The sequence below is a fragment of the Oxyura jamaicensis genome, chromosome 13 (genome assembly GCF_011077185.1).
Source record: "Oxyura jamaicensis isolate SHBP4307 breed ruddy duck chromosome 13, BPBGC_Ojam_1.0, whole genome shotgun sequence".
NCBI classification, from domain to species: domain Eukaryota; kingdom Metazoa; phylum Chordata; class Aves; order Anseriformes; family Anatidae; genus Oxyura; species Oxyura jamaicensis.
The window spans coordinates 11,569,228-11,594,144 of record NC_048905.1 but is presented as its reverse complement, the minus strand read 5'-3'; the positions used below and the strand labels follow the sequence as shown (position 1 = coordinate 11,594,144).

At 50.5% G+C, this 24,917-nt stretch overlaps 1 protein-coding gene across 5 annotated transcripts in view; it reads left to right on the top strand.

Moving 5' to 3' along the window:
* The first annotated feature begins 207 nt into the window (after nucleotides 1–207).
* CYFIP2 (cytoplasmic FMR1 interacting protein 2) overlaps nucleotides 208–24,917 on the top strand; it is a 49,807-nt gene continuing 25,097 nt past the window's right edge. For 2 of the 5 annotated variants that reach the window (XM_035338964.1, XM_035338962.1), the window contains exons 1-16: nucleotides 6,357–6,473; nucleotides 8,543–8,632; nucleotides 8,712–8,789; nucleotides 10,895–10,996; nucleotides 11,889–12,070; nucleotides 12,387–12,483; nucleotides 13,169–13,297; nucleotides 14,651–14,755; nucleotides 17,396–17,487; nucleotides 20,222–20,339; nucleotides 21,216–21,335; nucleotides 21,965–22,090; nucleotides 22,863–23,029; nucleotides 23,316–23,463; nucleotides 23,835–23,988; nucleotides 24,540–24,696. In XM_035338964.1, the coding sequence (XP_035194855.1) occupies nucleotides 6,357–6,473; nucleotides 8,543–8,632; nucleotides 8,712–8,789; nucleotides 10,895–10,996; nucleotides 11,889–12,070; nucleotides 12,387–12,483; nucleotides 13,169–13,297; nucleotides 14,651–14,755; nucleotides 17,396–17,487; nucleotides 20,222–20,339; nucleotides 21,216–21,335; nucleotides 21,965–22,090; nucleotides 22,863–23,029; nucleotides 23,316–23,463; nucleotides 23,835–23,988; nucleotides 24,540–24,696 (1,982 nt within the window). Of the gene's footprint in view, nucleotides 421–5,609; nucleotides 5,628–6,332; nucleotides 6,474–8,542; nucleotides 8,633–8,711; nucleotides 8,790–10,894; nucleotides 10,997–11,888; nucleotides 12,071–12,386; nucleotides 12,484–13,168; nucleotides 13,298–14,650; nucleotides 14,756–17,395; nucleotides 17,488–20,221; nucleotides 20,340–21,215; nucleotides 21,336–21,964; nucleotides 22,091–22,862; nucleotides 23,030–23,315; nucleotides 23,464–23,834; nucleotides 23,989–24,539; nucleotides 24,697–24,917 lie in introns of those variants that run through there. The other 3 variants (XM_035338960.1, XM_035338961.1, XM_035338963.1) reach the window with 3 other exon arrangements.

Sequence of the window (24,917 nt, the reverse complement as noted above, 5' to 3'; positions counted from 1 at the left end):
AGGGGGCCCTGGCTCCCCGGGACCCCCGGCAGCCCCTTCCCCTCCCTACCGGTGCCTGCCCCCGCGGAGGGGCGCGCATCCCCCGGGTACCCCCCGGGTACCCCCCGCGCATCTCCCGCGCACCCCCAGCGCACCCCCAGCGCACCCCCCGAGCTCCCCCCTTGCAGCCCGGGGGGGAGGAGCCGCTCTCCCCGCTCCAGCCCCTTCCCTCGCCGGGGGCCGGGGCTCCCCCCGCCGCCGTGCGGAGGGGCCGGCGGAGAGCCGCGGAAGTGCACTTGCTGCAGCCATTTCCTGCTCTTTGTGCGGGCGGCGCGGAGCATCCCGGCGAGCTGCGCCCCCCCCCCTGCCCCCTACCCCTCCCCGACCCCCCCGGGCCCCCCCCCTTTGGGCCCGGCCCCCCCCCCCCCCTCCGAGCGCCAGGTGAGCGGGGCGGGGGTGGGAGCGCTGCGCTGCGCGGGGGCTGCGCGGGGGTTGCGCCGCCGCATCCCTTCAGCTCCGCGGCCGCCGGTCGGGATGGGTTTGGGGGTTTTTATTTTTGGGGGGGGTGTCGCGATGGGGGTGCCACCCGGAGGGGCAGGTGCCGTCCCCCCCTTAGGGTGGGAGGCCCTGGATGTGCGAGGATGTATCCCATAATGCTCCGTGCTACCTGCGGCAGCAGCCCCCCCGCCGTCAGAGCACGGCGCCGGAGGTGGGGGGGGGAAAAACAAAAATCCCCTTCTCCCCTTCTAGGATGGGGGTGGGGGGGAAAAGGGCCGAGCCCCCGGCCCGGTGGGCGCTGCAGGCCCCGCGGTGATGGCAGCGCTCCCCGCAGCCCGGTGGCGGCGATGCTGCCCCCACCCCGGGGGGGGGGGGGGAATGGGGGAAGAGGCGAGGGCGGGGGGCCGCGGGGCGGGGGGCGGGTGCGGGCCCTAGGGGGGTCCGGGGGGGGGTCCTCAGGGGGTCCCCAGGCAGTGCTCGTTGGGAGAAGGTGGTGCCCAGGGCGAGGAGGGGAGCGGGGGGATGCTGAGCCGGGGTGCGCGCGCGGGGGGGGGTTGTGCCTGCGGTGGGCTGGGGGCCTTGACGGTTACCCAGGGTCGTGTTCTGGGGTCGGTGGGAGCTGGGGGAACGTCCCCCATCCCCAAAATTTCCTCCCGCCCGGGGCGGAGGCCGTGAGCAGGGAGCGTTCCTTTGTAGGCAACTTTACAGGCGAGGAGGCTGGAAACGCATCCCGCTGGGAGGAAGGGATGGCTCCTGGGGGGGTTGGAGAGGGGTGGGGGGAACAAGAGGCACACGCTGGACCCCCCCCTCCCCGTGCTTACTGGGCCTTATTCTGCCAGCTGGGCTGAGGAAGGAAGAAGGCGCCGGTTGGGCGCCCTACGAGGAGGCCGCCAGCAGCACAGCTTGTCCCCCTCCGCCATCTGCCGCTTTCCCCGGGGGGGTTCAGGCCACCAGGCTCAGGCCACAAAGGTTTTGCAGAATGAGGCTGGGCTGCAGCACCCCCGGCACCCCCCCTGCCCTGCACAGATAGCCGGAGGAGAGCGCGCTGTGTTCGGCGCGGTGACAGGTTGGGCACTGCGATGGGTGGCCAGCCCGCTATTTTGGTGTCTGTCACGGCCCTGTAATTCTAGGGTAATTCCCTACAAAGGATAATTCCTTTCTCCTTTTCTCTGTACAGCTAATTGCTATTAATGAAGCCCGAGGAATATGGAAAATCTTCCATTTTCTGACCTGGGTCTCTTTAGCAGAGCAGACTATCCTATCATAATAACAACTTTATTAACAAACAGTTATCTGCATGAAAAGAGGATGATCATTTCTGGAAGATCAGTAATTGTCCGACTATTAATAGTGCATTTCTGTATGGTTTAAATTCCCAATAAGTGCTTTGACTGTCAGCAAAAGAGCTTGCCTGGAAACTTGCTCCAAATTTCTCAACTATATTGGAAATACAGTTTCCTATACCAGCCTTCTGCCTTGACCCTCTTTCTTTGGCAGCAGAAAAATTTGATCAATTTATTCTATAAGAAATAAAATCCAAATAAAATGTTGCTGAGAAACAGAGACGGCATAGATGGCTGGAACGCAGCCGTAATGGGATGGCTGAAAATGTAGAGTGGAGATGCAGACCAACAGCTTCAGGAGCTGGGCACTTTGGCTTCCTGTTTGGATGGGAAGGGTAATTTCACGGTCATTAACGCCTGTGTCTGTGCAGCTCAGCTCTGCCAGCCTTGCTCATCCTGGCTGTTTATGCAAAGAACCTCCTGACTGGCGTGGTGCTGAAATTACAAGTGATTCTTAGAGCATGCAAGGAGGGTTTGATGACATGCATCCTAAACCACAGGGGCTGTTAATCCTGTGCGTTGTAGGCAAAGGTAAAACTAACCTTTTGCACCCCGAAGTTACTCTACTTGACTGGAAGTACGTTGTCGGCCAGCAGCATTCACCCTCCTCTTGCTGTGAGGCAACGGGTACCAGAAATGTCCTGCTGTGTGTCTGAGACATCAGTCAGCTGGGCACTTGTTGGGCCAGGATGCTTCCTGACCATGGGTGAAAGGCTTTTTGGAGTAACTGGGGAAGCATTGTCAGAGGGGCAAAAATGAATTACGTGACGTTTCCAGGTTACCCAGGGGCTGGGCATCAGAGCTGGAGAAGAATCCCAGGTCCCCTGGAGGTGACCAGAAGTTTGCCCGTTTCCTCCATGTCACCATCTCCCCATCAAAAGTCATTTTGCTGCTCCTCTCACTCCAGGCATGCAGGATGTGCAGTTACTGCCAATCTCCATAATTCCTGTTATTTCTTTCCTCCTTTCCTGCCCTTGGTCGCTCCTGTGTCCCCAGCGTGGATGCCTGCTGTAGGAGCAGGTGAGCTGGAAGCCCGAAGCAGCCCGTGCCACTTCCCTGGCGTTCTCAGCTCCGCAGCTTCGAAGCCAAGCACACATGCATGCAACATATTCATGATGGCTCTGCTTTCAAAAGTCTTCCTTTGTTCCCCCAAGCTGCTCTAACAATAAAGGCTTCTTTGTTCCTCTCACCGTGAAGAGGATGATACTGCACAGACACTTCTGGGCAAGCATTTCAGCGGGAAGGTGGGACCTGCCCTGCGATTGTGAGCTCAGGCATCAGGGATGTCCATCCTCGCTCCTTCTCAAAGCCTTGCTACGCTCTCCAGGCTGATCTAGGCTGATTTACCTTCATTTCAGCTACAGAGTGGTGGTGGGGCTGTGCCTGTGGATCCTGTGTGGCTGGCATGCCTGGGGTTGGCACTTCAGACAGGTGCGACAGGGAGCACCGAGCATCGCCTGCCCCAGGGGGACCACAGCAACAGGAGGAAGAAGTTTCTGCAGCAGATGGGCAGGAAGTATGGGCAGCTCTTGTTAGCTCCGTGGCTCATCAGCAGAAGCAGCAATTAGCCCTTTAGCCATGTCTCTGCTCCCCAGGGTTTCACCAGGGTGGGGCTGGCTCCTGCCAGGCTCACGTTCAGTTCTACCTAAACTCATATTGCCAGAGGAGCATCAGCCTATGATCAGAGGCAGAATATGCAGAAGAAAATAGTTTCGAGAGGTAGCTTGTAGCAGCCCAAGAATTCACACGGGCAGGATATGCTTCCTGTGTGAGAAGGAAAGCCTTACCCCGCAGCCCATGCGTTACGGTAACAAAAAAGCCCCGTTTGGGGCACGCCGCCGAGCTCCACCCCGGGCGGCGCGGCCGCAGCCCCATGTGTGCTGGCACAGGAAGGAAGCGCCGACGGTGAGCTGCAGGCACAGCTGGCATGGCTCTGCTGGGGTTGGGGGTAGGGCTTAATGAAGACTTTTTGGTGGGTGGCCCCAGGACCCCTGTAGTTCCCCAGGCTGGAGTCACTTGGTCAATGAACCGAGGGTATGAAGCTGGATGCGCCAGGGCAGCGCCATGGGGAATTGCTTGAGGCTGCTCCTCTGTGGATGCTCTGGGGTGGGGATCCAGCTCTGCCAGCCCTGGACCAGTGTCCCCTCCATTGTGTGCTGCCAGCTGCAGGGCTGCCCTCTGCCACAGCTTGCCAAGGGCCTGAGACCCAGAGGAAGTCCCGACTGACCTCTGTTTCCCTTCATCTCCTTCGCTTCTGCCATTGCACTGAAGAAAACATAGAATTGAAACTGGGAGTCCCCGTCACTCACGGGGATGTTGCAATGAGGTAAACCCACAAATTCTAGGCAGTTTTTCCACCTGGATCCTGGTTCTTGCACTCCACTCAGCACGGAGTGGGCTGTGGCCAGGGCTGACAGCTTGCCAGTGCTCGAGGCTTCCTTTTCTGTTCGTTATTTCTACGTGGTGCCTCCCTTCCTGCAACTGAGTGCCAGACCTGTGGGGCAGGGGCTGTTGGCTTCTTGCAGGTTCGTGCCATGGCCAGCACCACAGGTCTGCGATGCTGAATTGGGACCCGGATCTCCTGCTGAGAACAGGGCAGAGCGGCTGCTTTGGGCAGTTTCTGCACCTTGTTACAGGCAGCAAAACGGGGTGATGGGGGAAACAGAAATTTGAGCGAGTAGGGAAGGGGCTGCTTGAGAATTCTTTTCCCCAGATAGTTATTTCGTGGTTCTTCAAGCTGCAAATACAACCAAGCCTGTTCTTCGGCTGCCTGGTGCCCTGGGGAGGTGTTTGGGGAGGTGACGTGGGTTTTACCAGGCTCACAGATATTGTTGCAGCTCCTGCATGCAGGCAGCAGGCCCTTTCCTCACCAACACGAAGCCACCCCAGGACTGCAGGCTGCCCGCATCCCCCTTGGCCGTGCTCCTCACTGCGTGCACGTGTGTCTGTCTGTGGCCATCCCGCAGCCATTGTCCTTCCGTGCTCCCAGTGCTGGAAAGGAAAAGCAAACTTGTATTCGGGGAAACTGTGACTCAATTAAAAACAACAACAAGAAAAAAGGACCTGGGGGAATTGTAGCAGATTATCAGCTGAACGGGAGCGCCTGTGGAGCTGCTGTTGTGACCAAGGATGTGGTGGTGAGCAGGAAGGGACATTGTGTTACTTTTCTATCTGGCACTTGTGCAGGCGTTGCTGGAGCCCTGTGTCCTGCTATGGTGTCTGCTCTTTGGCAAAAAAAGCTGCAGAATTGGATCAAGCTTAGAGAAAAGCCAAAGAGATGATGAACGGATTGGAAAACATACCCAATAACAAGGCAGTTGAAGAGCTTTGCCCGCTTGCCTGAGCAGAAGCGAAGGTTGCAGGGTGTTTGTATTGAAATCTATGAGTATCTTGATGGGAACTTTGAGCTCTGTTGAGCTCTACTGTCTTGCAGATTAAAGTGATAAACCCGATGGCTCACATTAGAAACTAGACAGGCTCCAACTGGTAAAAAAAAGTGCTCCTCAAAAGAGGGGCGATTTGCTAATCGAACAACATGTCAGTTCTCAAAGCCAGTTCTCTCTCTACAAATATCGAAGCGCAGCTGCGTGTTTGCCGAGAGGACGGGCTCCCAGGTCAGCCACGGCTCCTGCACATGGATTAGGCATTAACTGGGGGAGCCTGGTGGCGGTGGTTATACAAGTGTCAGCCCGGATGACAGCAGCGTCCCTCCGTGCTTGCGCACGCAAAGGTGAAGAGCAAAAGAGATCAGGGACAGAGAGGTTGATCCTGCGTTTCAGCTTGTCTGCGTCGGTGCTCGGCACAGGGGTAATCACCAGTGAGCTCTTTCAGAACCGTTTCCCTTTGCTTTTTATTTGTGTGCAGCTGGCACCGTCTCAGGACACCGCCGGTGGCAGCTGCAGGGCAGGCTGGGGCTGGGCAGGGGCCACTGCATGTCTGGTTAAAGCAAGGACATTTTTGTTTTTAGCAGCAACTTCTTTTTTTTTGCTGCTTGAGCTGCCACAGCCTGACTGTGCAGAAGCCGATTCTTTCCAGTTCACCTGTGAAAGTGGGCTTCGGTGTTTACAGTTTCCAGCTCTGCCCGTGTATGTGGGAAGGCGATCATGTGAGCGCCAGCGCTGGTCATGCTTTTCTAATCATGCTGCTTCAAGAGAGATTTTGGAAAGCACCACTTTGCATTTTGGAGTACAAGCTTTCACTTGAGGCTGCTTAAGCTGCTCTGCAGCCCCCAGCTGTTTTGTGTCTCCAGCAGTTTTGCATTGAGTTAAGTAAAGGAGGACATGGGTGGGTGGCTGTGTTCCTCTTATTCTGCATTCCTGCTTTGTTATTGAGTCACGGAAGGAGAGATGACACAGAGATATAGGTTAAATACACAAGAAAAGGAAAACAAGATGAACCAGGATCATATCCACTGCGGTGCAAGCTAGTCCGGGTTCCAGTTTTATCCTTTGGTGCTTTCCCACTGAGTCTTCTGCCTGCTGACTATCACCCTCTCTTTTCCTTTGGATCTAGCGTGGAAACTGAAGAGCCAGAACCATGACCACCCACGTCACGCTAGAGGATGCCCTGTCCAACGTGGACTTGCTGGAGGAGCTGCCCCTGCCCGACCAGCAGCCATGCATCGAGCCGCCCCCTTCCTCCATCATGTACCAGGTACCTCCAGCCCCGGCCGCAGCAGGGCATGCAAAGCGCAGGGGCTCATGCAAACCACAGGGGCGCGTGGTGCTGTGAGAACCAGCAAAAATTGTTCCTGGTTCGGTGTGTTTAAGGAAATATTCACAACAGATCTAGCCACAAATCTGCTCCCAGAGAGGTGAAAGGGATCTTTAAGTCTGAGCAAGATGTAGGGAAGTTGACAATGAGGACAAGAGGGCATGAACCGGTGAGAAGCCAGAGAAAAGGTTTGTGATAACAGCAGAGAGTTTTCGGTGGTAATATTGTGCACGTATTTCTGTGCTTCTTTTTCATGGTACTGCACTTGTCTAAGTAGGCCAAAATCAAACTTCTGCCTGAAATTGGCTGGCCTGTGCTGCCAGCACAGCCGGAGCTGCTGGTAGGGAGCGGAGGGCATGCAAGGGAGGGCAGTGACCACAATCACTGCTCTGCCTCGAACACCCACAGATTAAGCTGCAGCTGCGCTGACCAAGCTTGGCATGAGCCCAGGGCAAGGCTCAGACCCCTGCTTGTGCATCCACAGCAGGATGCCTCAACTGCTTGGCCACCACGCCCTGTCCTACAGCACACACCCGGGGTTAAATATAATGCGGGGTTACTTTCTCTGTCCTGCCACTCCTGTCTTCATGGCTTACTGTGACTGTGCATAAACACACCCGTGCAGGGATTGCCGTGCCGTGTAGGCAGGGCTCTGGAATTACAGTATCTCTTTCAGCAGGTCAAGCTGCAGGCTTGTTCAGTAGCGGTAGTATCTCCATGGGTTATCGAACCCAAAGGCATTTCCGGGCTGTTCAAATGTCAGCTAGCCCTGGAAAATCTTGATATCAACTTAGCATCTCTCTTCACAAAATAAGTTTTATTCTTTGCTGGCTTGTGTCCTGCGAGGGACCAAAGGTTCCGTCTTATGGCACAGCCTCACTTGTGTCTCTTATCACAAGTGTGCACTCAGCTGGGCCTAAAAACCTTGTCTTAACCAGATCTGGAAGCGTTTGCTCAGCTTGGTTCCTCGTCACAGACGCGCTGGGGTTAGCCCCGTCCCTGCCGTCCAGAGGTGCACACACAGCCCCAGCTTTTGCTTTCACCTCAGTCACATGCTCTGTCCTAGAGGCATTCAAAAAGCAGCCCTGCAGCCACAGGTCTGTGCTCCCAGCTTTGCCGCTCAGGAAATGGGTTATTGAGGTGAACACGGCTGCTGCAATGCTGATGACATTGCAAGGAGCAGCTCTGGGCATCTGGGACTCGCGTGCGCTCTGCCCTGCAGCAGATACCATCAGCGCGCCTTGGCGGAGGAAATTGCCCAAGCACAAAGCGTGTGAATGGGCGCTCGGTGCCGCGAGGCCAAGGAGCTGCTTTTTCACCCCCCCCACCTTGCTCTGCACTTCCTCGCTCCCATATCCAGACCCAAAGCACTAGTTCAGCTTCCCAAACAATCGTTCCTCCCAAAGCATCTGCTTGCAAGAGCAACACTAGCACTGATAATGGCATCTGAACGAGTGCTGATTTTTGTATTTATGTTTTCCAGACATCTCTTTCCCTGCCCTTTCTGCGTGTTTATCCTTTGCAATTCCTGCTGACAGGATGTGGTCTTCCCCTAGCAGTCAGGGGCACAAATGGAAGTTAATGAGGTTGCGTTTGTCTTTGAGTTAACAGACTAAAGTATTTAGCATAACCGCTAGAGGTTTGCTCGCTGGTGTGGCTGCAGTTCCTTATAACTGATCCCCACTTGGCTTGGCTTGATTTTACAAGGCTTTGTCAGTCTTGATTGCCACATCTTCACACATATAATCTGCGGGGTCTCTTCTAACGAACACGTGTGGTTCAGGCTCATTGCAGGCTGCCCATACAGATCTACTCCAGCCCTAGAGACGCAGTCATTTCCAGCACCTCGAATTTTTCATAGGCTGACCCTGTGCCCCAGGTGCTCTCAAGCCTGTGCCTGCATGGGGTTCCCTGAATATACTCCCAAAACAATTTGCCAGCGCATGGCATCAGGTGAGAGAACAACCAGTGTGTGTGTATGTTAATCCCAATCCCTGTTTCACCCACAGGCTAATTTTGACACAAACTTTGAAGACAGAAATGCCTTTGTGACCGGCATAGCCAGGTACATCGAGCAGGCGACGGTGCACTCCAGCATGGTGAGTCCCCTGGGCACTGCCCCGGTGATGCTGAACCACGGTGCGTGCCCTGCCCCAACAACATCTCTCTGTGTTTCAGAACGAAATGCTGGAGGAAGGCCACGAGTACGCCGTGATGCTTTACACGTGGAGGAGCTGCTCACGAGCCATCCCCCAGGTAACGGGGCCCTTCCCGTACAGGGCTCTGCTCAGAGCACCTGTGTGGTTTTGTCTTGCATGGGTTAGTTTGGGCTGAAGGCTGAAGCAGATAGAAAGGTTGAAAAGAGAGGCTACTGAGGGCTCAAATTATCCTCCTTTCCCCACCTAAGTCTTGATCACTGATCTCAGCAGCAGGTAGCTACTCCAGAATAAGCAGGTCCCTGCTGCTGTCCTAGCAGAGGACATCTGCTCTGCACCCTTGTGTATGACAGGTAGCAGCTCCATCCCTGACCCTCTTAGCAGTACCTCTCAGCTAAGTCACACCGGCCACAAATGAAGCAACTGTTTGTGGCTGACTGCGTTACACATATAGATATGTATTTCCTGGTTTCAGGACTGTTTCCCAAGCTCCCCAAAGCAGTCACACTTGAAGTCACTTCACAACTGCAAAACCAGCTTGTGTGTCCCATAGCTCTGCAAGGATGCAGCTGGGCACAGCTCTGGTCCCGCTCAGTGCTTGGCATAGTGCTGTGTTTTGCTGCTTGGATCTCTATCCACTTCTCTGTCTGGAGATTGGGCAGCCTTTGCTTTAATTAAAGCAATGCTCTTATTTCCTTTCCAGTACACCACTGGAGTATTTTTCCCTGTCATGCTGTGGGAAGATGCAATTTGCTTCAGGCAAAGGCAGTTAGTTTTTGGAAGTTGAGAGTAAAAGTATCAGATCTGGTTTATACCACACTTCCTGACACCACTGCATGCTGTGTCTCAATGTCAGTTAAAAATTGCTCCAGTGCTGAGTGGGACTCTTGTGTTGCATGAAGTGAGATGGCTAGCTGTGACGACAACAGCGGGTGCTCTCAAGATGTGGCAAATTTGGGCTCTCCCTGACTTGCATGGAGCAGAGTGGGCAGCTGGGGCAGCTTTCCGCATCCCAAACTGGTGCTGGGGCGCTGTCTCTGCTCTCATGGGAGTCCTGGCAGGGTCAGTGTTGAGCCAGGTTGTATGAAGGAGCTCTTTACTACGTCAGAAACATTTCTAGAGTGAATGTCAGCCTCCCAGCCAGGTCTCCTCCAAATGCCCTTTTTTACTGCTGCTGTACCTGAAGGTCCTGGGTTTAATCATTCTCCTCTACCGCTGGTTCTGTTTCAAATGTTTTTCAGTCCTCTCTCCAACCAAAATCCTGCAAACACCTACAGACATGAGTAAGGTTGCCCATGAGGCCCACTGAGCCGTGATTCAGACTCCAGCACAAAGCTTGTCATCTGCAACACGAGCAGTGCTGGATCGCTGCAAAAGCGCAGGCTGACAACGCAGCCGGCAGATGTAGTGCACATCCATTAACTCCACTGATAAAAGGGCTTGCAGCACTTCCATGGAGCCAGGAAAAAATATTTCCACATGGCTGACAATGTCCGTGTTAGTGGTTCCCTGGGAAAGGTCAAACCTCAGTTCCCCTGGGTTATACTCTGCTGATGGTCTGACGAGATCCAGCCACAGGGAGATTGCTGATGCTGATTAGATTTCTGCTTATCTCCCATTTACATCTGATGCTGTGCTGTTGTTGCCTGTGCTCGCCATGCTAGCAGGAGGCAGGCCATGGCTGAGCTGATGGCAAGACAGAGTTACTTAAATTTAGCTTCCTAGGACTCTGGTAAAAGTGACTCAGTTCATTGCTGCTAGTCACGTCCAAGCCCAGGGATTTTTAATGGGTCTGCAACAGAACCAGAGTTATCCCAGCAGGACTAGAGCAGAGCCATAGCATGGTGCCTGTGTCCGTGGGACTTTGCAACACAAAATCTAAGACAAATTTAAGGTACAACATTTCCACATTGTATAGCAAGTACAGACTTAATTTTTTATGTATTCTACTCCAGACAAGTACGTTAGAAGATTTCATTTCTCAGAGTCAGGATTGTGCCCCTTAATGGAGAGAATTTCACATCTGAGAAAAAGCCCTTTCTGCCATCACCTGTTGCCTTGAAAACAAGCTCCCTCTGGAGTCCCTCTGCTGTCCTCAAATGGGGACAGGATTCACTGTGAAAGAAGCAGAAGTTGGTGGCTGGTGCAAGTCCACAGCTGTGTTGGAAATGATGCTGATGAAGATGGTTTGTCTTTGTACTGCAGGTGAAATGTAATGAACAGCCAAACCGAGTGGAGATTTATGAGAAGACAGTGGAAGTCCTGGAGCCAGAAGTCACCAAGCTTATGAAGTTCATGTATTTTCAGGTAAGTGGTCAAGGGGAGTGGTAGAAATAATGTCTTGGTGTGAGATTCCTCAGCAGGGCTGTGCTGTGTCATGCCTGCCACGCCAGCCTGGAGAGCCCTGATCTCCTGATGGGTTTTTTATTTGCAGTTACCTGTCCAGAGCCAAATCTGTGCCATTTATCCCTTGCTCAGCCCCAAGCTGGGAATGAACACACCCCAGCCCTTAAAGTTCATGGAGAACCAGAACTGTAGGAGCTAATGGATGCCACAGGCTCCTGTTTTTCTGGGGTGCTGGCTGGTGGATGCAAGGGCTATTTCTGTGCTGACAGCCTGGTGCCAGCACAGCTCTCTCTTCAGCTCTTCTCTCTGAAGAAAAGCCGTGAAGAGCCGAGGGCTGATGGTGCAGCTGATATGTTCATCCTGGCCAGAGTACCCATCCGATGTCAGAGCACCAAAGCTTACATTTAGCAGTTGCTGCCTTTGAGGCACTTGAGAAGATAACACGCTTAGGATCCCAGCAGAGCAGTGACCACATAGCTAACAGAGCTGCTGTGGGCTTACGGGAGCTCTCTAGATCACCACCTGCATTTCTAGTTGGCTGCAACTGGGTTTCAGTGCCACGTTTGGGTTTTATGTCCTATAAATTGTAATGCCCCACCTAAAGGACCAAAGCATGATTTGGCAGAACATGCTGCACTCAGGGCAGGCACAGGGGATTCAAGCCCCACTCCTCCCCTCCAGCACTGAGGACATTTGTCTGTAGTGGTTTGAAATGCTGCTTCATTGCATGGTGACAATGGAGGGAGACTCTGGAGCCTCTGTCCCCATTGGGACAAGGAAGGAGAGGTGGGTGAAGGTGGTGCTGTGCGTGTGCAAGCCTCTGCTGTAGTGACCATGTCCCGCTGCCTTCCAGCGCAAGGCAATCGAGAGGTTCTGCAGCGAGGTGAAGCGCCTGTGCCACGCCGAGCGGAGGAAGGACTTTGTCTCTGAGGCCTATCTCCTCACGCTGGGCAAGTTCATCAACATGTTTGCTGTCCTGGATGAGCTGAAGAACATGAAGTGTAGCGTCAAAAATGACCACTCTGCCTACAAAAGGTGAGGGGCGAGAAGCAGCCAGCACGGGGATGGGGCTGGGCCTGGTCTGGCAGGGGAATTGCCCAGCAGAGAGATCGGGCAGATGTAAGTGGGCTGGAGGCTGGGTTTCTGTGCTGTTGTAGGCTCTCTCTGTGAGTTTAGGCAAATGTCTGAGCTCTGTGTTTTGGTTCCCAGTTGGTAAAATGAGGAAAGAGCTAAGCTCTGTTGGAGGGGGGCTCTGAGGCTGCAGCTCTGCAGCTGCAGGTGAGGCAAGGAGGGTGGGTGGTGAGGGACTGCGTTGGGTGAGCCTTGGTGACGCCGGATTTCTTCCTTCCAGAGCTGCTCAGTTTCTGCGGAAGATGGCAGACCCCCAGTCCATCCAGGAGTCCCAGAACCTCTCCATGTTCCTGGCAAACCACAACCGTATCACGCAGGCAGGTCCCGTTCCTCCAAACCTTCCCACATGTAGGCAGAGGCAATGGTCTCTCCAAGGCTGAGGGCATTTCAGACTGGACTGCAGCAATATCTGCCTTGTTTCCTGGGTCATTTCCACCAGCTGGTGGTCTTTGGGTCAGACTGTATAATTCCAGCAATATTTTTTTCCAGTGGATCATCCTGGTGGTCTGTTTATGTCAAGACAAGGATAAAGGTGTAAAAGGTGCAAGAAGAGCTCTCGGGGCTTTCTCACAGAAACTCCATCCGTTTTCCCTAGGAAATCTCTCTAGTCTGTCTCTGCAACTGCATGGGGACTGCAGACGAGACACCAGGGGCCTCCACACTACAGGCTCCATAGCTTCTGCTAATTAGATAAAATATTGCACAGAGACAGCAGACAATCAGAAAGTCTGCTTCTGAGGCAGACCTTTCTTTTCATCTCATCGTGATGCTTGGCTGCTGTGATCAGTGTGAAGGGGAGAGCTGCCCTACAGAAGGAAGGTTGTTCTTTACGGGTGGTACCGTGAGGTCGATCTTCTATCTGCAAATTAAGAAATGCACAGAGATAGGGTATTTTTTAGGAAACCTCTTGTCATTATGCTCTTAATCTTTTCCCCCTTCCGGAAATACATTCCTGCTGTTCTTCTGTCCATGAGGATAATGTGACCCCTATTGCTGTTTCAGTGTCTGCACCAGCAACTAGAGGTTATCCCTGGCTATGAGGAACTGCTTGCTGATATTGTCAACATCTGTGTGGATTACTATGAAAACAAGATGTATCTCACACCCAGTGAAAAACACATGCTTTTAAAGGTGAGATTCGGTCATATTTATGTGTCTGAGTGTTTGGGCAGTTCCACTTTTGTTTTAGTAAAATGAAACTCCCTTCCAGGACAATTCTTCTCTTTGTTTTCTTTATTTTTAACTCCTTTGGGTTTACATGCATCTCTTCTCTGCAGAGCCAACATCTTCTGGACACAAAGCTTGCTATGAAGTGGGAAGGTTTTCTGCATGCAGCACCAGAGCTCCTTTCCACCTCTGCCTGTTTCCTTTCTGATCTCAGTTACCTTTTGTCTTCTGCTGGGATACCTCCATTCCCCCATTTTCTCCCCATTTATCCCTTCTTTGTAGCTGAACAGAGTGAGCATGGATGAAGGTCAGAGATCTCCCACCTCAGTGCTCTTAAGTGGCACCTCTGCTGGGCAGTGCCATGGCTGCCTCCGTTCCCACTGTTACTCTGAACTTCTCCTGACATTTTTTTTCTGGCCTTTCTGGTCTTCATCCATGTTCCCGTATAAAAATTTTCTTTCCTCTCTCCCTTTCCTTTGCTCTTCCCCATCTCCATCTCTGTCTTTTCCCCCAGTTCTTCCCAAGGTTGCCAGCAGCTCCGTCTGCCTGGCACTAAGGAGGTACCAGCTGGTGGACGAGAGCACTTGTGGGTGCTCTGCACTCGCCAGAGCTGGAAGGGCTTTTTCTGTTGTACGTGGTGTGCAGGAACACAGTTTTGACCTCAGTAACCTTAAAGGATATGCTAAAATCACCACCAACTTTGCAACCCTGAATTTTCTTCTTGGTACCCATTTCCAAGAATAATCAGAAGACAGATCACCACATAGGTTTGGTTTCCTGACTCTGAAGAGCCCTAAAGATGAACACACCAAAGTATCTGCTTATTTTTTGTGCTTGTCCTTGCTGTAAGTCAGTTATTACAGTGATTACAGTCACTATTACCCTAAAAACTTCATTACCACAGATGAGTCAACTGAGGTTCTTTGAAGGACAATGTTGGTACGTTTAATATCTATAATGATCTGTACTGAAATAAAGGGAAAAATCAACCCATGAGAATATTTTAAACGTTTTCAAGTCTCTGGGAGTAAATGTCTGCCTTTTTAGTACAGGTGAAGAAGACTTTTTGGTTGTTACTATGTGTGAGAGAGGAGGAACAACTGAGAGTCATACATTTTTGCAGAAGCTTTCCATCATGTGTCCCCTGTCTGCCACACACGTCCATGCAGATATGTGCACGTTTTATACAGTTTTCTCATGAGTGTCAGTTGGCACAGGAGCCTGAAATGGTCTTTCCTCACACTGAGCAAATGAGAACTGTCTGACTTGTGCTGCTGACTTCAAGCTCTTGAAACCTTGCCTTTCTGTCTTCTCCAGGTGATGGGGTTTGGCCTGTATCTCATGGATGGGAACGTCAGCAACATTTACAAACTGGACGCCAAGAAGAGAATCAACCTTAGCAAAATAGACAAATTCTTCAAGGTCAGTGACCTGTCTGGGTGAGGCTGGAGTTTACTACAGGCCTGTATTACGGACCAGTATCATTGCACATGCTGCTAGCAAAAAAACAAACCACAGGAATCACTTACAGTTCCAAAAAAAAACCACCCAAAGGGTCAAGAAATTACCTAGACTGAAGGATGAGAAAGGGGATTGCTGTGAACATGCATAGGTGGGTGTAGCGTGGGTGAGACGAGCGATGACAGCCCTCCTGCTGAGGGGTGAAGGACAGGGATGGCGCGTGGGAAGCCTGTGTTTGTGGATGAGGGAAGGGTGTGCCAGACTGACGCACACTTGTAGCTCTGGGCACATTTTTGAGGCTGGCTTGCAGTCTTCTGAAGAGTACCACGATTTCAGGCCACCAGCAAACCTGGATAGATTTGCTGAGGTCTGTATGGGTCATGGTTGTGTGCTCCTTTCTCTCAGTTTACTGCTGAGCTGACATGGTGAGGGACGGGACAAAACTGGTCAGCCAACATTTCGTCGGCAGTCTTACTTGGTGTGTAAACTGTGCTCCTTGTAGGGCAGAAAAAGCTTCTTGAGGAGATTGTGTTGGCTGCAATTTGCAGGTGCTCATTGAGTTCCTCAAGGGGCTCCTCTGGTGGTTTTGGTGAATCCTTTTGTCTTTTGAGATCAGTTTTTTGAGGAAAGGTCTGCGGGAGCTGAGTGCTCCCAGTGACACGGTGGGAAGCAGCTTTGCAGCCTCCTTCTGCCCCATTTCCACGTGCAGCTGGGATCACCCCTGGACTGGTCCGCAGTTGGAGGTCAGGCTGTAGGGAGGATTTGGGATAACCGTCTTCTTCCTCCCCAAATGCGGTGTGTGTGCAAGCTGTTAGTGGCATATGGAGGGGAGGGCTGAGATCCCCAATGTCTCTGCTTGATTGCACAGCTCGCATGAGCTCAGCACAGTGCAAGCGCCTCCTGTGTCATTGCAGGGTGAAGTCATTCTTCTTGTCTATTGCTTCTGTGCACAAGGCTGGGTCTAGGTGGCTTTCTAGGTTTGGAGAAGATTAGTTCATGGTGGGATATGGCAAGGGACAAATGTGTTGGTGAGCCTGATTTCATGAAGGCTGAGGTAACCTGCTGCTGCTTCCTCAGCCCGAGTGAGTGGGGACTTATTTACCCATCTTTGCATCATCTCCTGGAGACAGCTCTGAGAGCAGGGCTCTGACACCCGCATAGGGAGCTACAGCCCGACACCGTAACCTCACAGATGGGCAGATAATGAGATGGCAGAACGCTTCCCAGTCACTGGGGAGATTGCTGAGGACTGCAGCTCTGCAAAGGAGTTTTATCAAGCCATTGCTCAGAGTCTTCTGAGTTTTTCCTGGTTCAGCTTTGCTAGTTTTACTGAATCTTTGCCTCAGTTTAAATCCAGCTTTCAGCATTCTGTGTAGAGTTTGGTCATCTTGGTGCGTTCAAGCAGATCTGTTGCTCATTGCAAAGTGGTGTGGGCCATCAGAGAATTGGACTGGTAAAATATCTTCCACTGCATGGAATAACTTTCTCCTTTCCAGCTTTTTTTTCCACTTGCACTTCTTCAACATCTGCTGTGGTTTCACCTAATCAGTTAAGTACCACTCCAGACTATCAGATCTCAATAAGAAAAGGCCAACTACTCCTTTTACTACATCTGCTTACTGCCTTCTGATTAAATTTCTAGTGGATTGACCACGAATTTGAGTAGTGAAAATGAACTACCCCTTCATTTAAACCGTTTATGAAAGTGCCACTGGGAACCTCTGATGACAGCATTGCACATCCTCCACACAAGCCAGCCTGAGAAGTGTGATAATAGGACAGTGAATTTGCCACCATCTTCCCTGTATTTTGGGGCTAGGCTTTTGTAGCTGGGTGACGTTGAAGCTTCTCTTTTTTTGAAGAATTGTAGGTAGCTCTTGGCTGAATTTAGCTTGCAGCTGAAAGCTTATTCCAGCAGGGACCTGTCTGAGCTTGAGGCACATTCACTGCGCTTAGAATTTATTTCCCTTCAAAATCCTCCTGAGACGTAAAGGGAGAACAAAGCCATGTTATAGTGCAGACAGACATTGACTATGTTTTTGTTTTCATGGAGAAATCATAAGACACATCACTAACAACCACAGGGCCAAAGTAAAACCTGAGTCCCTGGGGAAAGATGCCACATCTCTAGCAGTCCAGGCAGCCGAGCAGCCGGCAGCTCCCTCCCCAGCATGCTGCCAAAATACCAATGTGCTAGTTTTTATCCCTCAGTACTGTTGAGGATTATGGCGGGAGGCAGTAAGTGCTGTTTAGGAATACAATTCTCTCTTTTTGGTATAAAAAGACCTTTTTTCTCTCACAACTGATGCTGAGTACAGCACCGAACCTTTCTGGTATTAACCGAGCCAGCATCAGCAAGCCCAGGGCTCCAGAGCACTCGCAGGGAGTGATCTTACTTGCCAAAAAAAAAAAACCAACAACTTGTGTTAGTTTTCAGTTGCTTCCTAGGTGTGAAAAGGCCCTGCATCCAGGTTTGCACCTTGCTTTGAACAGCCTGACACCTCCTGTAGCTTCAGAGATGCAGGATGCCTCTTTGTAGTCCCTTGTGTCGCCCTAGGGACTCTCCGCCGCGTTTCAACCATCTTTTGTTTTCTTTTCCAGCAGCTGCAGGTGGTTCCTTTATTCGGCGATATGCAGATAGAACTGGCCAGATACATTAAGACCAGTGCTCACTATGAGGAGAACAAATCCAAGTGAGTGCCTGCCATAATGTCTCTTGGCTTTGTGTGTGTCCCGAAAGCCGTGGGAGCTGCCGCTCCTCCTCCCCGGCGTGCGTGAGGTCTGTGCACGGGTACCTGTGTGTGTCCCCAGGGGGTGCACACCCCAGCGTGCCTGACTCTGCAGCCACCTGTGTGTGCACGTGTGTACCTGTGTGTCCCTGCATGGGAGGATGTCCTCACCGGCTCCGTGGAACCCTTCCCATGCACGCAGGCAGGCGAGCAGGCATGGTGCGTGGTCTGGGGCAGCCACTGAGTGCTTGGGACGTGTGAGTGTGAGCAGCGTGTTCCTGCTCTGGAGAGATTTTAATCCACACTTTTCACCCCGAGGACAAAATCCTCCAGAGCGTGAACACAGCGCCAGATCTACGTGGTAGGCAGGGCGTCTCTTCTAGCTCAGGCACTTTCCCGTGTAGAAAGGTAGCGGGAATGAGAATTGAACAGGGTGGGTCAGATGCACTGGAAAGGAATAAATATTGTGGGAAAAAGGCAGAAATGGAGTCTTTCCAGGCGTACTCAGTCGTCGTGGCATGGGGGCTGCCTCACGGCTTCACAGTGTGGTTTGGAAGCCAGTTTGTTGCTCCCATCAAGAGAATGTGCAGATGTCACTGCAGATCACACCACTCGTGTGCGAAGCCCCAGTTGTCTCTGTAGCTTTGCATGGTGCTCAGTTAGTGTTAGAAGCATCGCTGGCAGGTTTGGACATCCTCAGAATAGCATTTGCATCCGCACATCCAAGCTGTGTTGGCTGTAACCACTGATTGCAGCCAGCGAGTGACCATTCACCTGTGGGACCAGGCTGCGTGGAAGTCAGATCTCTCCATCACCTGCGAGAAGCAGTCTAGGTGAACAGCCATCAGGACAGGAACTAACCAACAGCCTCATCGCTGCGCCTGCTTGCTTTTCCCTTCCCCACGGCGGGTCCTGCTTTCTGCCACTGCGTGGCTCACCCGGGAGCGCCCTCCCCTGCCCTCCTGAAGGCTGGTTGAAAAGTGCCAATTGATTTTTCACAAGATATCTGAAAATAGCTTCACAGAATTTCCCAAGCAAAAGGTTTTTGGTTACGATTGAAAATTAAAAAATAAAATTCTACAAAATGTAAATTCTAAAAATATTTTTTAAAAATTAAATTGAATGGGAAGATTATCTATAAATTGACACCTTTTTATCCCAAACTGTTCAGAAAGCACATTTCAACGAAACATGTCAGCTGCATTCATTTTCTCATCTCAAAACCAAGGTAGCTCGCAGGCTGTTTACCTGTGCACAATTTAATGTCTGTCTCAAAATCTGTCTACCAGGTCTTTGTGCTGCACCTTACTAACCGATGTTTCTTCCTCACTCGCTTTCCCAGCAAATTGCATGGGGCTTCCAACACTAACTCTGCCAAGGTGGTTCCATATGTTCCCCATTTCTTACTAATATTGTTCTTGTCACTTTCTTTCCCTCCTTGTCTCCATGAAAATGGAATTTATTGGTGTTTTTCCTGCATGGTGTTTTGTTTCTGCACTGTGGACTAGATTGTATGTGGCAGGGAGGGCTGGGGCAGCCCTGGCCACTCCTGCCAGCCTGCCGATTGTCTGGTGGGGAGCACGGGACATTCAAACGGGTAAGAGTCGAGCGATGGGACTCGATGGTGGGAGGCTGGATTTCACAAGGGATGGCATGGTTCAGCACTTCCAGGACTTCCATCTCCACAAGTATTGGCAACAGGAGCCTCACAGTTAACTGTGGGAATACGTTTTCATGTGTATGTCTGTGTCAGAAGCAGGTTTCTCACCTCCCTTTTGTACAGCCAGTCTAGATTGGAGAAGATGAGTGTCTATCTTAAGACAGTCAGTCATTTAGGGGAAAAAAAGCAGAATCTGAACATCTAAAACCATTGTGATGATGGATACAGATGTGAGAGTCTTGCTGACAGACATATGTTTGCACAAAGCATTTTGATGGAGCTATTCTGGTTCTATGTCTGTGGCTAACAAAGGTCTGGGAAAAGTGAGATGTTAAATTCGATAGACCTGCTTCGTGCTTATTCTGACCACTTCTTCATATGACTGTGCCACTGGAAGGGAAGAGCTGCCTTCCCTTTAAGACCCCTTTGCACTGTTACAGAGTATGTGTGACTCAGTGCAAATGAAAATCTAGTTCTTTTAATCATCTCCTGCTCACTGTTTACTCCCAGAGTTGCTCACTAAGCTAGTAATGTGAGCCAGAACCAAAAAGAGCAGAAGGGATGTTTCTGTGCTGGCCCCTTGCAGGGTCTTTCCTTGCAGCAGAAAGGCACGTGACCAGCCCTGTAGGGCCCAGAAGGATGACCTCTAAGGAGGTGATTATCCTTAAGTTTAGCAGAAGGGATACAAGTGGTGATCTACAGCTCGTCCTTCCCTGAAAGCTTGCCAGACAGCGGCCAGGGAAATAACCACCTCTGCCCGTGGGAGCAGGTGAACCCAACATGGAGAGCAGCCTTCAGGGGGATAGAGCAGAGATGCTCCAGAAGAAAGGTGAGGCAAGCATCCCTGTCGTGCTATTGAGACCACCACTGGAAGACATCACACACCCCGGGGGTGAGAGAGAGGACACAGGCTGCCTTGTATGTGGCATGTCTAGGGCACCTTGAGGTGAAGAGAGCAGCTGAGCGAAAGGCTTTGTCCCTGGGGTGTCTGAGAGGAGCCCCGTGTCCCGTTCTTGAAGCCGTTGCTTTTTTGCCCAGGTGGACATGCACTCAGAGCAGCATAAGTCCCCAGTACAACATCTGCGAGCAGATGGTGCAGATCCGGGACGACCACATCCGCTTCATCTCAGAGCTCGCTCGCTACAGCAACAGCGAGGTAAGCTCAGGGTGGTCGCTGTAATCCTTAGACAGGCGAGGCTGGGAGGGGACAAGTGTGGCAGTAGTGTGGGCATACTGTGCCAAGTACATATGGTGGGGGGGGGGGAGAAGGATACACATGAAACTATATCAAATCCACTGCTCGATCCAGCAATAAAAAAGAACGTTATGAAAGGTCCCTGCCCATGCAAAATCATGTGCGCTGGAAGGCCTGCTCTGCAAGCTCTGCTCCTTGGCTGCAGCTCAGTTAAAATAAGGAGAAATATTTTTGTAGCTAATTGTTTATCATTGGCTGTGGGTGGCAGAACACCCATGTCTTGCGGATGGGTCTTCTCAGTTACACAGAGCTATCAGGGCTTTGAGGAAAGTTCTCCACAGCAGCTCTGTTGATTGCTGAATGTCAGAGCCCTTTCTGATGCGACTGAGACTGTTTTTTTTTTTTGCAAATGTGCATCCTCATTCATCACTTTTAATTTAATGATTTGTTAGTGTTCTTAACCCTTTTGTTTTGGCATTTTAATTTGCTTTTTTTGAACTTTAAATCAGTAAAGGCCTCTAGAGGAGTTCAGTGGTATTAAACCATCACAAAGCAAAGGGAAAATGGAATGAGAAGGTCAGGTATTCGCTCTGAGGCTACAGGTCAGACTCATATTTCTGTAGGAAATAAATGGACCACCTGGCTAAAAAGAGTCCTGCCAAGTTATACCTCTTTTCCCATAGGATTGCATAGGCACAGCATAGTTTTAGCTTGGTCATAAGGTCATGGGGAATTCTTTTCAGCTGGGATTTGAGAGAGATCTGCTGCTGTTTGGCTGAGCCAAGGCACCACAGCGAGCTGCTGACTCTAGCGCTGATGTGATGTGATCTTCTCCAGGTTGTCACCGGCTCAGGGCTGGACAGCCAGAAGTCAGATGAAGAGTACAGGGAGCTCTTTGATCTCGCTTTACGGGGGCTGCAGCTGCTGTCCAAGTGGAGTGCCCACGTCATGGAAGTGGTGAGTGCATCCAAGTGCGTGATTTCCTCCTCTTTCTGGGCTAGTGTGAACATTTTAACATGGCACTCAATATGGATTGTGGAAACGTGAGGTTGTTTGCATGCCACCTAACTTTAAACTTTTAACAAACATGCTAAAATCAGGCAGCTGATCACCCCAAAGTCTCTCTGTACCAAACGGAGAAGCAGAGCTCGCTCATCTCCCTTAGAGCTGAACTGCCCTTTGCAGGTGCAGGGCGCCCCCAGTGACGTTAGAGGAGGCTGGTGACTTCTCACCTGAACACCTCTGTTGAGTACTGAAAGAAGGGCGATAAGTCTGGGTCTTTAACAAGTAAAACTGTAATTCAGATAACGGCGAAAATTCTTAAGTTGGAAAGTTTTGACCACACCTTAACACAAGTCCATGGATGTCAAAAGCCCGTTACGACTGGCACCTCCCAAATAAACAAAAACCAATATTCAATACAGTGAAAAAAAAAGCTAGGAAGAAGCATACATTCAGTTCCCAAAGGAGAGCCAAACAACGGTAGTAAAGTCTGGGGAATGTTTTTCTGGCAGAGCCCTCTTCAATCCCTCCAGCCCTTCTTTTTACTCATTGCAATGTTAACAGTGCATGTTTCCATCTTCCAGTACTCTTGGAAGCTGGTTCATCCCACAGATAAGTTTTGCAACAAGGATTGCCCAGGAACAGCAGAAGAGTATGAAAGAGCCACCCGGTACAACTACACCAGTGAAGAGAAGTTTGCCTTTGTGGAGGTAGGTGCCAACTGCTGCCTTGCAGTTAGCAGATAGAGTGATGTGGCGATCAAGTTTTGTGCACTTTGACCCAAATTATCTAGGTCACTTGGGTAAGTCACAAAGTGCCAGATTTTTAAAAGTGTTTCAAAGTATTCGGACTGCAGTTTTCTAAGGTCTCTTAGCTGCACCTCGCAGGTGTCCACCAGCAGTGTTGAAGTCTGCTTTTGAAAATCACAGATTAAATTCTCCCCAGCTTCTAAAATGGTAATAGCAGTCCTTCCTTCATCCAGGTATTTTGCATATCAGTCAACAACTGCTGTTATGGATGGGCAGTGAGCAGCATGAGGAAGGGGCAGTGAGCAGAGTGGCTCCCTGATGAATTGTACCTTTTTCTTAAAGTTTTGACTATGCATAAAATATAATTAAGAGTGAATAAGAGCCAGCAAAGACTGTTTTCTCATGGATATTATGTTCTCATTATGTCTGTCCAAAGCACACACCTGCAGTTTCCCAGGATTGGCATTATTAAAAATATCAAGAGATCAGTAGTGGAAACAGGGTCTGCCAAGAGATAGTGGCCATTTCAAAGAAACTGGTACTGGAAATGTTCCCCCAGTTTGTGGTGATCCTTAAAGCAGATAACATTAAAAAAAAAAAAGCCACCTATTTGTTGTACCTAAGTTACTTGAATAGAATTAACTTAGTATCAAATTATCATAATGCTGGATTTATGGACCTCTCCATACAAAGGAAAAATGGGAAGTATATCTGTCTTTAATTTTTGCTTCAGGTAATTGCCATGATCAAAGGCCTGCAAGTGTTGATGGGCCGGATGGAGAGTGTCTTTAACCAAGCTATCCGCAACACCATCTATGCAGCCCTGCAGGACTTTGCCCAGGTGACCCTGCGAGAGCCACTCAGGCAGGCAGTCAGGAAGAAGAAGAACGTCCTGATCAGGTTGGTCTTTCTTGAATGTAACGCAAAGCTGGTGTATTTATTTGTGTAGTACATTTGTACTAGATAAGCATGTGGCCTTGCAGACAGCTTAATATTATACAACCAGCCAACGTACCTTGGCCAGCAACTCTTTTCATGGTCAGTTTTGAACATGACTCCCCCCAGAACCACTTTGTGTCTCACCAGCTTATGTACTTCCCACCCCATATGTGCACAGCAGTCAATATTTTCACCGTGCAGTAGAATCAAGTTTAAACACTAATTTCCCTCTCCCTGCCTATTTCAGTGTTCTTCAAGCAATTCGGAAGACAATCTGTGACTGGGAGGGAGGTCGAGAGCCACCAAATGATCCTTGCCTGAGAGGTGAGAAGGATCCTAAAGGTGGATTTGATATTAAAGTCCCACGAAGAGCAGTAGGACCATCAAGTACGCAGGTATGTAAATCTCTGTCTCCTGAGTAAGTAATTAATGGCCTTACAGCCATGTAGGAATCTCCCATGCTGTGGCTTGGCAGCCATTTCCATGGGCTTTTTTAGTAATATAATATAACTCAGTAATGTCATAACTTGCAACATCAATAACATGCTACGTGTTAAATGTTGCTTTGACGCTTAGTTTGTTCCCAAAGCCTCCTTTTTTTAGCTTTATGATTATTTCTAGTTCAGAATGATGGTGGCCTATAGGGCTGAGAGAGTTGAGTAGAAGCTAGCTGGGAAAAGTGTTATTTTTTGCTGCAGAGCACCATGGTGGTGCGTGGTGGTATCACACAGGAGAGTAGTAACTTCATGTTAACTTCCTTCCAAAGCTCTACATGGTGCGGACCATGCTGGAGTCCCTCATAGCAGACAAGAGTGGCTCAAAGAAGACTCTGAGGAGCAGCTTGGATGGACCGATAGTCTTGGCCATTGAGGAGTTCCACAAACAGTCCTTCTTCTTCACCCACCTTCTCAACATCAGTGGTGAGACTATGGCAGGGGGAGGCTTGAATCCAATTCTTACACGCTTAGACAAGCAAACGTATATATCTTTGCTCTGCATTGACCTATGCAGAAGATTTTCCTTGATTTTTCCCAAATGTTTTACTTCTGCCTGATACAGGCTTGCTTCTAGGTAGTAATCATTATGTGAACGGAAATGAGTCAGCAATCGCAAAAGAGACAAAAATTGTAGTTTAGTTTCTAGGAGGGGAGATTTTTTTCCATCGTAGCCAAACTTCTGAGCCACTGGGCACAGGAGAAATCTTCCAAAGTGATTTTGAGCCATTAAAATTTTCTTCCTGGAGCTCTAGAGCAAAAGGAGCAATCCCTTCTTTCCTCTTCCATTACAAAGCGCTCAGACAGTATGGACAGAGTCTTTGTTTAAAAACAGAGACATCCCAGAAAGCAGTTTCATGCCCCAAACCAGTCCAGTATGACACCACTGGAACTGCCTCTTGTGCTTTTTCCTGGCTGCCATCCCCAAGGAGTAACTTTGGTGCCCTCCCACTGGGGGGATCTCCTCTGTGTTTCAGAAGCGCTGCAGCAGTGCTGCGACCTGTCCCAGCTCTGGTTCCGGGAGTTCTTCCTGGAGCTGACCATGGGCCGCCGCATCCAGTTCCCCATCGAAATGTCCATGCCTTGGATCCTCACGGACCATATTCTGGAAACCAAAGAGCCCTCCATGATGGAGTAAGAGCTGATGGGCTTTGGTGGGTCTGTGCCTTCACTCAGGCTTGGAATTCTGTTTTGGAGAAGGGTAGGCTGGTGGTGAGCAGTCTCTTTGACAAGGAAGGGAAAAAACAAACTGTATTTCTTGCCTTGCTGTCACATGAATGTGCACTGTGTGAATAACTCATTAGCAAATGCACACTGGCTGCTTCCTGACACTGGCACTTGCTTATGCATCATAA